Genomic DNA, 12,156 nt, shown 5'->3' on the forward strand with positions numbered 1-12,156 from the left:
ACCTATGTCACAATCTCCTGTAACTCACCCTACCCAAACTCATAAAAGTCCTACCCCACCTTTGTTCGGGGGCTCACTCCACGTGGATCCAGTAAGTCTGTGAGCCCGAGTTTAGGCTGGCTGGGCCTAAATTCGTAATAAAGCCCTTTGCTTTTGCATGCATGCTTCGGCCTCCCTGGCGGTCTCTGGTTTCTGGGGGTGATAAAGAAATCTTGGGTATAACATCCTGTTACCTGGTTTCAGTTCCCTTTGGCAGTGGTCTGGGAGTAGTCCTGCCTGCTCAGGAACCTGCTCATCCCCGCAGTGCTCCCTCCAGCAAGCTTGCCAACATCCCTCCTACTGCAGACACTGAAGCAGTCCTGTAATTTATGTCCAGCGCCTCTCAGCCACTGCTTTTTAGCACACCTGCTCGTTTGTACTTCTACATTATGAGGTTTACACTTCCCGAGAATCATTATTGTTTCCAATACCGTTTATACCAATTTTAGTTTTTATTATAATTACATAATTGAATCTCATACTACATAATATGAATATAATACTTATCTCATACTATATATATCACAGAAAAATTTTTGTTTTATATTGAAACAAAGATTTGGTATAAATGCAATGCTGAGACTGCTATAGAATTATATATTCTTTGCTGTAGAATTAACTATAAGAAAAATCATTATAAAATATTTGATTGTAATAATGTAGAAGTATTTTATAATCTTATTGATTCCTAAGTGTCTTTTGAGTTTTTATTTCACTTAACAGAAACTGCAAATGGAAATCCTTAGACGGTTTATTACAGAATATGATTTACACTAAACAGACTGTAGAACCTAAGATACACATTCAAAGAAATGGTATTAGATGGGCCTATAAGAGAAGATTGACCAATTCAATTATATTTATAACTTGGGTTAAAATATTCAAAATTCTGTCTATCATTTTTATGACACTTTATCTTTCTGTTAATAGGTAGCTGTCACTCCTGGTAGAAGAACTCCTGTCGCACATATCAGACCACTTAATTTCTCGATTGTAATCTTAAATCATCTCATGGCCCCTCTTGAAAGACAAATACTACAAGTGGCCTCCAAGATTCTTCAAGACATGGCAACGGCCACCTCTGCTACAGCCTTTTTTTGTCATACGCTTCCACTTTCTGTATGTTCCAGGCTCACGGACTGGAACCCATCAAGTTTTTTCTCAGGTCAGTTTCTTTACATAGAGTTATACCTGCTTGCTCTGCTCTGTCCAGCTCCTTAGTGGCCGCTCATTTGTGTACTCCTCAGATCTCTGCTTAAATACATCTTTTCTAGGCTTTTCCTGACTGCGAGATCTAAAGTTCCTTATTTTAGCTCATGATAACTTTAGTTCTCATTCATTGAATTAATAATTTGCAAAAACTCTGTACTTGTGCATGTTTTTTTTAATGCTTCTCTCTACCATTAAACTCCAAGCTCTAATAATCACTTGATCTCTTTAATTCATTCCTATAACTCTAAGCTCTGACCAAAAATGGGAGGCAGACTTAGTTTTGTTTGTTTACTAAACAAATGGATGAAGAATCAACTATGAGGACAAATTTAACGGCATATGTGAGTCTGGTAGTGTGGATTGTTTTCTTCTAGGGATTTTTTTTTTGACATTATCTATAATCATTTTAACATGTAAAATAGGAGTAAAGGGTGACACATACTAGTTGTTCTTTATTAATTTCTATAATCTGTGCTTCTAATGTCCAGTTGTTCAGCTTTTCATGACAATTCTCTTGCCTTACCATAATGTATGCTTAGTAATTACATAGATTTCTTCTATCTTGTTCACTGCCATTGCTCAAATAGTGTCAGGCACATAGTAGGTGCTATAAAATTATGCTTTTATTGAAGGACCACCACTGTACAAGAATATTAATTTTTAGAGTTAATTATGATTTCAGGATTATTTCCAGTTGTTCTGGCTAAAATTGAAAAGCATTATACAGAAGGAATTAGCAGAAATAGGGTGGTTATTTATTCATTCCCCTTTTCTTCCTACCCAGACAGAATTCTTTCCACAGCTTCCTTAAAATTAGGTGCAGCCAAATGATTCACATATGGACAATGCTTATGAGTGAAACATTTTCCAAGCCTGGCCCATAAACGCCCCCCTCCTAGAGTCTGCTCTTTTCTTGCCTCTGGGCCACTGAGTGACCAAGTGGACTAGAACCTCTTCCAAACCTCTAACCCCTGCTGTCTAGTATGTGAGGGAAGAACTAATTCTTAGTTGTTGTCAGACCACTGTTATTCTGGGGCTGTTTGTGCCGGAACTCGACCCACTCTAACAAATACAAGGGGTATTCCACAGTCCATATGAAGATGATTTTTGTATGTTTCTGACCATCATAGGTTTTTCTAAAAGTTTGAAGTAAGTTCTACATGAAGTGTAAAATGCTTTTGGCCACCCAGTGAAGGGCAATGATGGAAATCATGGAAACTCTGCTGATAATACAGTCCAACTTTGAGATCACCTTTTAACTAGGAGGTAGTAAGCTTCCAAGAGATAATTTCCAGTACATGTTACATGCCATCTTCATCTGTCCCACTCTGCTGATAACAAAAAAAAAAAAAGTTGAAATGCCACCCCCATCCTTTCAGTGCTCCAATTCCATTGCTTCTTATATATTCAGGAATAGCCTGAGGTAGATCATCCATTTCATTTTATTGTTTTCTGGATTCACGAAGGCAGAAGAATACAAATTGCTGTGTAGAAGGTGGCCTTGCTGAGTGACAGCCAAAGCTTGGACTCTGATTGCTCTGATTCTGATCCTGGGTGTTGAGCCTTTGGCTTGTCAGGGCAGAGCCAAGTATTTCCAAGAGGGATGTTCTCCTCTCCTCATACTCCATGCTTTACTCACTGAAAGAGGCTCCATGTCAAATGGAACAAGACCCTTCTGAAGTCACCTAACTCAAATCCACCTTGTTTAGTTAGTTCTGTGCTACTTCAAAATCACAAATATATTTGATATACTCTTTTATTGGGTCCTAAACTTTGCATTTCAAATTTAGTACTTAAATACATCTAGCAATTACTTATGTAATGTGAGGTAGACTTCTTGCAAAATTTTCTCCCCATAGGAAGCTAATTTTTGAACATTAATCAATTTGCAATCTGAACTATACAATCTGTCATTTCACCAATGAGTCTTTGTGCCACATCTATACTGAGTGTCATTATATGTCTGTCTACCCCTCTGATTCATCCATCTTTTCATTTCACAGCACCATTCTATTATCATTTCCAGTACACTTGTAGTATGTCTAATTTGGTCAAACAGTTTCCATCTTTTCTTTTTATTAAAATTGACCTACTTTGGGAAATATAGTTTAGAATAGGCTTTTCAAATTTGTCATAAAATCCAGTGTTAATCTTCATTAGTTATAGATAAATGTATAAATTAATTTGTATATTATATTAAGCTATCTCATCTAAGAAAAGGAAATGTCTCTATTCTTATCCTTCATGTCTTTGTAGAGAGTTTTAACATTTTCTATACAGAGGTCTTGCATATACTTTATTAATTCTTAGACGCTTTCTATTTTTTATTGCTGTTCTTTTAAATTCATTATTTCTAATATAATGTAATATTATTGGATATTGAATATATATATTAGAGAGAGAGAGAATGAACATGGATGGGGGAGAGGGCAGGTGGGAAAGGGAGAATGGGAGAGAGATGGAGACAGAGAGACAGAGAGAGAGAGAATCTTAAACAGACTACACTTAGCATGGCGCCTGGTTCAAGGCTCGGTCCTACAACCCTGGGATCATGACAAGAGCCAAAATCAAGAGTTGGATGCTCAACCAACTGAGCCACACGGCACCTTATAATTCTGAATATTTAAGCTGATTTTGTGTTCAGCAGCTTTGCTACTCTCCCCTATTTAGTCCTAATATATTTTCAATTGGGATATTACATTTTGTGTCTATGTTTTTTTGTTTTGTTTTGTTTTGTTTTTGTCTTTCTGGTCTTTTTCACTCTACATTGTTTATTTCTAATTCTCTTCAGAATAATTTTATAAAATCAATGTTGCAATAGATCTGATTAATTCTTTTCAATTATCCAGTATTTGGTTGTGACACCATTGCAGATATTTTTTTTCCTGTTGTTGTTAACCTTTGCTATATTTCCCACCTATTTTTACTAGTTTTCTTTCTCATTTCTTTGGGTTTTAGCAATTTCTCCTTTTCCAACACCTAGAGTTTTGTATTTAATACAACTGTTTCTTGATATCAGGGTTTCTCAACCTTAGCACTATTGACATTTTGAGCTGTGTAACTCTTTCTTGTGTTTCTGGGGACTTCTTTTGTGCACTGGGAGTGTTTAGCAGCATTCCTAGCCTCTACCCACTAGCTGCCAAGAACAATCCCCTCTCGTTCATGATAATCAAATGTGTGTGCAAACATTGCCAAGTGTTTCCTGAGGTGGGAAAGAATTATATGCTCTTGAGGACCACTGGAAACTGACCAGAAGTGTATAAAAATTGAGAAGTGTTTATTAAAAAAAAAACTACTAAAGCTCAGATAAGAGCAGAGGCAATCAGTAATAATTCAGCTTTGGGCTGCTCCCTTATGCTCCACCTCCATCAGTGCTGTACTTCAACCAGGGCGGGCAAGCCATGAAAGCGAGCAACTTTACCGTCAGGGGAACTGATCTGGTTTGGAGTGGAGGGTAGAAAAACTCCATGACCCAGAGAGTTATTTAAAACAAGAGTAATCTCAGAAGGAAGTGGATAAGGAAGGCCAGTGTCACAGCTGGCCTGAGTTCGCAAAACTGATGAAGGCAAACAACTAAGTAGCCCCCTAACAGAAAATTCAACAGGAGACCTTGGGAATGAGAGAGCCATAATAGGCCTCGATTGGCTGTCCGAAAGGCTATACACACATAGAAGTCCACATACATGTTCAGAAAACACCAAAAAGGACCCTAGTCATCTATACATCCATGGCTAAGTGAGAATTTTTATAGCTGAGCAAAAGAGACAAGAGGAGGGACAGCAGATATTAAAAGCTGGATTAGGATTACAAATTGCCTGAAGTGTATGTGTGTTGCCCAGTAAACACGCAGACCCAGTGGCTAAGGGATGAAGACTTACTGGCTCAAACCTACTGAGCACAAACTCTGATCAATCATGCTGACACAGGGGTGATTCCTAGGAGGCCAGGATTAAAACAAAAACAAGAATTAAAAAGAGAAGACAAAATAAAGCTGAGTCATCAGTAGGCATACACCTACTCTGCCTGGCTCTGCATGGTACGTGTGGTCAAGTCACCAAACAAACACAGGAACAACTATTACCACTGTGAGTGGATTCAAATCCAAAGTTCTTACAATAATATCTACTCCTCAACAAAAAACTAGCAGACACGCAGGGGAGTAGCAAAATATGGCATATGCTTCGGGAAAATGGTCTTGGATGTGGTTAAGAGGTTATTAAATTGTCTGATGAGCTCCAGATGTTGAAATTAGCAGAAAAAAAACTTCACAACAGCTATTTTAAACATGTCCGAAAAAACTAAAGCAAACGATGTTTAAAGAATAAAGGAAAGCATAACAACAATGACTCTTCAAATAGAAAATACCAATTAAAAACAGAGAAATTGTAAAAGGAGAACCAAATGGAAATTCTGGAGTTAAAAATTACATTCACCAAAACAAACAAAAAATACAATTAAGGAACTCAAGAGAATGGCATTATTCATACATTGAAAGAATCAAAACAATCTAAATGTCTATCAATGGTGAATGGATAAACAGTATGTGGTATGCCCACACAATGGCATAGTACTAAGCAGTAAAAAGGAATCCAGTACTCATGCAGTTCATATGGGTGCACTTCAAAGATGTTACATGAAACAAGCCAGATGCAAAGAACTATATATTGTATGATTTCTTTTATAGGAAACATACACACAGAAAGATGAGTTGCTTGGAGATACGGGAAAAAGCCAGAATTGGCTACAAATGGGCATGAACCTTCTTGTTTAGGTGACGAAGATCTTCTAAAATTGTATGGATTTAATAAAATCATTAAAAGCCTCATTTAAAATGGGTGAAATAGGTTGTGTATAAGTTACATGCTGATAAAGCTGTTAAAAATATTATTATGCATATTTCATATCAAATATAAATAGGACATTAATGAATCAAATCTAAATGTCTATCAATGCATTGCATTTTTCTTGCAAAGAAATAACAGTTGTCATAGTATTATTGATGATGATATATTTAACTTTCATTATGTATCATTATTTAAGGCTCTTTAAATGTATAATTACATTATTTGTAACAATGAGAAAAAATAATACCATAATGGTATAGATAAATAAATGGACACTCAGAAAAAAATATTGCTTAAGGACCCTTGCTCAGGTAGCTTAATTTCCTAAATTCGTGCATTCAATCTATGGCTTTTATAAGCTACTATAGTGGTGTGTATGTGCACGTGTGTGTGTGTGTGCAGGCACATGAGACAGAAATGTAGCATGACACGAGATTAATATTGAGCAGCATGTTACATGGAACGTGACGTACATATTTTAAGAATTCATAATTACCAAGTAACGTGCATATGCATGTATAAAATCACTATTAAAATATTAAATTCTTTAGGGATTAAAATTATAATAACTATTTTAATTGCCAAGTGATATTTTACTTTGCATCTAAGATTTTTCAAGAAATTAAGTAAAGAGTTAGCCTTTTGACTTATAAACTTATGATTACATAAGAATCATAGTAGCATTATTCTTAGACTTCAGACCTAAGCATAAATTTTAAAATAATGTCTATGTGTAAAAACCTAATAGGTTACAATATTTTAATACATATCTCAAAATAAGATAAAACTTGATGCATCATCTTCATACTTTAATTAATGTGGACCTTCAGTCTATATTCTAAAACATAACTATCTTACAAACGATTCTACTCTTTATTTTAGTAACCCAAATAGTCAAATCAATTGAAAAAAAAAGTTTCTTTCTTTTGTTTAACACATGAAAAATTTATCTATTGCTGATTCTCTGACTTTGAATAAATTCATAAGCTCTATTATATAGCCCATTAAAAGAGGTGTTTTGCTGACACAGAGATAAAATAAATTATTTATAATCAGTAAATCTTCACAGTGTAAGAGTTTACACACAGTGATTATTCTGGACTGGTAAAAAAGAACATTTAGCGCAAAATCTTACCACGCCAATGGAAAAGTAATTATTGATGATACTGTAAGGCACTGGGTCTCCCTTCTCATCTTTGTCATTAGGTATGACTTCAAACTTCCACCTGTCCAACATGATTTCTGTGCTGTTTTCAATGTCTTTTAGGATTTTCATCAGATTCTCACCTTCATAACCTAATGAAAAAAAATTATCTTGAGAAAAAATATAACCAAATAACAAAAGCTGCATTTATGTGCATCTAAGTATGTATATGTGGATGTATCGATCTAAAGCCAAATGATGCATTTTAAAGCAAAGTCTAACTCAGGATGAAGAATTAACTATAATCATTGAGCTCATACAAACATTTTTTCTTTAGCTTTTACATTTTTTTTTAACATTTATTCATTTTTGAGAGACAGAGACAGAACATGAGTGGGGAAGGGGCAAAGAGAGCGGGAGACACAGAATTCAAAGCTGGCTCCAGGCTCTGGGCTGTCAGCACAGAGCCCGATGTGGAGTTCGAACTCACAGACTGTGAGAGTATGACCTGAGCTGAAGTCAGAGGCCTGACAGAGCCACGCAGGCGCCCCTTTATCTTTAGCTTTGATTTGCAACTCGCATTCCTCTCTTGGAGTGCCACTTCTCAGTATAGTCCAACGACAAATGACCATTTCCACTGCATCTCCCCACAAAACTTTATCAATGTATTCAGAATGAAATTGATGCCTGCTTTAACTCTCTTTCAGACAGGCAACAGCCTTCATCTGGTTGTTGAAGTAAAATTCCTTGAAGCAATTTTAGACTTGACTCTTTCCAACCCTTCTTTATCCTCACATTTTGTTCTCTACTGATATAGAACAACTTTCAGTTTAAGTAGAAGTCCTTCTCTTTTTCATTTTGTGGGCTATCATCCCTTATTCTATACCCAGAGTACACCTTTTCTTTTGGTTGCCTTGCTTCTGCTCCCCCTGGAGGTTTTATATTTGATAGCACTTCTTTCCAGAAGCCACCCTCCCAAGGTAAATGGCTTCCATGGAATGCCACAGCACATAGTTCTCCAAACTAGCCATATCTTATTACCAATACACTGCATTAGAGTTATTTGCATTGTTCTCACTACAAGTATCTTTTACCAGGTCTGCCCTAGAGTAAATGCTCAACAAATCTCATTTAAATGAGTCTACTGCATATAATCAACATGGTCTAAAACTAAAGTTATTGCTTAACATGATATTTTCTCTTAAATGTATCTGTATTTATATAACCATAGAGTTCAGACAGCCTAACCTTTATTGTGTTATTTAATGTTTGCTGTTAACCTCCCTAAATGGCATCCTCTTACTAAGTAAACACTTAGATTTATTGTAAGAATTAAATGAAAAAATGCATAAAAGGCTTTAGTACATGAGGCATAAGAATAGGAATTTCTGAACCATATAATACTAGTAATATATGATAGAATTTGAAATATTGTACTAAGTAAAATAATATCTCCCTCTCTAACTCTGCATGTGCACACACACACACACACATTCTTAAAATTATAATTTGAATTGAAACAAGATCTTCATGGTTTTTTTTCTGTAGTCAATTTTGGTCTATACTTTGATAATATATTCATTCATCAAGTAACTGCCAGAGGCTATGAGGTCTCATGAGAGGTGTTGGCACACATAACATTGGAAAAATTAATTGGATTAAAAGAAAAAAGAATAGATACAGTAATATGCCAACACTCTCTAAAGATAAATAAATGTATTTACGGTGTATTTGTTGAATTAACTATTAGAAGGTCAAGACAGCCAGAAACTAGGAATGCCTATTTTGGTGCCTACAATTACATTTTTCTTACAAGGGTAAAATAATTATGTACTAATTAATACATACAGCAAAGAATACAATAAACAATGATTAAATAGATATAAATGTTAAAAGTATCAAATATTATTTTATTTTAATAGATGTTACATCATATTTTTGTAGTATAATTCAAAAACTTTGAATATACATAATAATTTGCATACAATTGTACTCAGACATTTGGCAGGCTCTCACAAGGCTCAGATAACTAGAGCCAACTGTCTCTGATTAGTCTACCTCAGGACTGGGACTTCAAGGAATATTCCCAAACAACTACCAAAACCTCCCATATCTACTTGTTGGTGGGAGGGGGAAAAAATCTGCCTCTGTTGATCTGGTGGAGCCGACAGGCTTTAGGACCAGGAGACCTCTTTTTGTCTGCCTTCCTGGCTTTTATCTGCCTCCAGGCTTCTTGGACAAATTTCACCTCTGCAGCCTCGCCCTCCCTCTGCCGGTTTAGGCACCGCCTTGGGTGCGGCCTACTAACGGGTCCCTAGACCCTCCTCAGTGCCTCAGGCACCACTGGCTGCTCCTCCTGCCCTCTGGTCCAGGAGCCGCAAGGAGTCACTGGCTTCAGATTTCCCCGCAGGTCTCGCCGGTTAAAAATTCACAAAGGGGAACAAGTTGGTTGACCTTCAAATGGACACAGATGGAACATATTTGGTATTTAAACAGATTTAAGTTTGTTTAAGATAGACATGTCTTTAGAGTCATCAGCATTAAATATATAAACATTTTTCTACTTAGGTTTACTAAAGGTCAAATAAGCTCCTGCTATCTGTGCTTCAATTTGTTAATGAAAAGACGACTTAACATGATGGTTAATTTTGTCTGTTTCACAGTTTTCATCGGTGATTGTTAAGATAGCTTTCAGGGTCTTTGATAACCTGAACATTTCAAGTTTGGCTTGGATGGTAAACTGGATTAAATTCACTGGAGATTTACGACTTTTCCAAATGGGATGGAATGCTAACTAAACATAGGTTTATGCTTTAGAGTTTTTAAAAAATATTTATTTATTTTTTTTAGAGAAAGGGACAGAGCTTGAGCAGGGAGCATGAGAGAGAGAGAGAGAGAGAGAGAGAGAGAGAGAGAGAGAGAGAGAGAGAGACAGGATCTGACACAGGCTCCAGGCTCTGAGCTGTCAGCACAGTTTCAGGGCGCAGACCCACAAACCATGAGATGATCATTGACCTGAGCCAAAGTCTGACACCCAACTGACTGAGCCACACAAGTGCCCCTATGCTTCTGATGTATAGCAGAAAAACTAAGGATATTTGGGTCTGTTGGAAAACATGATTTGTGCTGAATAGATTCATAAGTTTGCTATCTAAGGAATTCTGATGTGACACTTCACAATTGGTTATTACTTAGTTTTCACTGGAGACTAAGGTTTCTAAGAGTTAACATTCTGCTAAATGGAGCTAAGACTGCTGGAAATAAGGAGAGCAAATATGTATGTAGAAAAGCAGATATGTATATGTAACAAAGTTATAAGGACTGAAAATACATTTTTGTTAAAGGTAAAAAAAGAAAAAGTTATTTTGTCCTAAATGAGACTGGTTGTTTGGAGAGAAATGGCTTGGGGGCAAAATCTGAATGCAAAGGAAAATTGTAGGGGTTCATTCAGGGAAATCTTTGGAAAGGAATTTTATGTGTGGTCAGGGCAGACTAAGGTTAAAATGAATGGATTTTATAAGTACACTGGTATAAGATTAAAATTCCCCCTCCTTTAAAAGCAAGGGCACTTGTGGGGATGAGCACTGTGTGTTATATGGAAACCAACTTGGCAATAAACTAGAAAAGAAAAAGAAAAAATTCCCCCTCCTTGGAGCCAAAGGCTGGGAAAATGGTAGCAATTCCTTTGCTGCGGCATCCAAATGCTCTACGTTTATGTTTCTGCAAGGCAGACGAATGGATGCCTATGCCATATGAAGGATGGAGAACTATGATATATGAAGGGCTTTTACTGAGATATATGGGAGCCATTTTGCTAAACTTAACCCAGTGTGGTCACTGTGTAACAACCTAGGTATTGTAATATGAATACCCACATGGCTGGAACATATTTATATGGGCATTGATGAAAAAGGCAGGCGAATAGACCTCAATTCTGACCCTTCTAGCCCTCTCAACAGTCAATTTTATCCTTACAAAAAAATGGTTTTCACCAGCCTTCTGAAATGTATTTGTAAAGAGGAACAGTTTTTAGTATGTCCAGCCAAAATAAAGTTAGCACATCCTTCTACATCCAGGGGAGTCTTAGTTGGTCACAGTTGATACCGCCAAAGTGCCACAAGTGAGAACTGGAGGGGTATTAGAAATCAGGAAGACAAGCTCATGGAGGTAGGGTCAAGTAAGATTGACTACTTCTAGCACCTCACAAGACTGACAGGGCTTTTGGCTGCCTGTAGCATAGCCAGGCCACCTGCAGGGGTTATGAGATAAGGTTTCTTCTGGTCAGCTATAGGAAATTGAGATAAGGATGCCTATTCCTCCTTTTTCCTATAGATGGTCAATTCCCCAACAAAGGTCAATCCTCCTTTGGCCACCAGAAAATAGGTCACCAGAGGAGAATATCAATTATGATACTATCCTACAATTGGACTGTTTTACAAATCCAAAGGGGGAAAAGAGAAGTCCCCTATATTCAGTGTTTTGGGGGCGTTTAGAGAGAATCAAATTATATATAAGGCCCATTCTGGCCTGTTGGCAACTCTTCCCAAGAGTTCATAACCAAGGAGGGTGAAAACTAAGAACCCTTGCTTGTACTCGAAGCAGACCTAGAGAAGGAGGAAGGGAAGTCTTCTATCTTAGCCTCCTCCTCCTCCGGTTCTTGATCTGTACATCCAGATTTAAAAACTGTACACTTCTGCTCCCTGCTCCCTACCTTATCCAGGTCCACCCCATAATGCAACAGGCATGTTTCCCCTACAAGAAGCTAAAGTGCCGGAAGGGAGAACACAAGGAGGCACCACTGTGATAAGATTACAAGTATGTTTTTCAGTACAAGATTTAGGACAGATAAAAGGAGATCTTGGTAAATTTTCTGATGATTCAGATAAGTATATAGAGGCTTTTAAGAATATTCTGGAA

The 12,156-nt window shown here is 36.9% G+C and overlaps 1 protein-coding gene across 1 annotated transcript in view; it reads right to left on the reverse strand.

The window, feature by feature from the left end:
- Window positions 1-239: 239 nt before the first annotated feature.
- LOC115275305 (diacylglycerol kinase beta) overlaps window positions 240-12,156 on the reverse strand; it is a 296,124-nt gene continuing 284,207 nt past the window's right edge. Inside the window, exons 20-21 of the mRNA XM_029919005.1 lie at window positions 7,231-7,391; window positions 240-440 (exon numbers count right to left, since the gene is read on the reverse strand). Of these exons, the coding sequence (XP_029774865.1) occupies window positions 240-440; window positions 7,231-7,391 (362 nt within the window). The remainder of the gene's footprint in view (window positions 441-7,230; window positions 7,392-12,156) is intronic.

Source organism: Suricata suricatta, chromosome 2, assembly GCF_006229205.1.
Source record: "Suricata suricatta isolate VVHF042 chromosome 2, meerkat_22Aug2017_6uvM2_HiC, whole genome shotgun sequence".
Classification (NCBI taxonomy): domain Eukaryota; kingdom Metazoa; phylum Chordata; class Mammalia; order Carnivora; family Herpestidae; genus Suricata; species Suricata suricatta.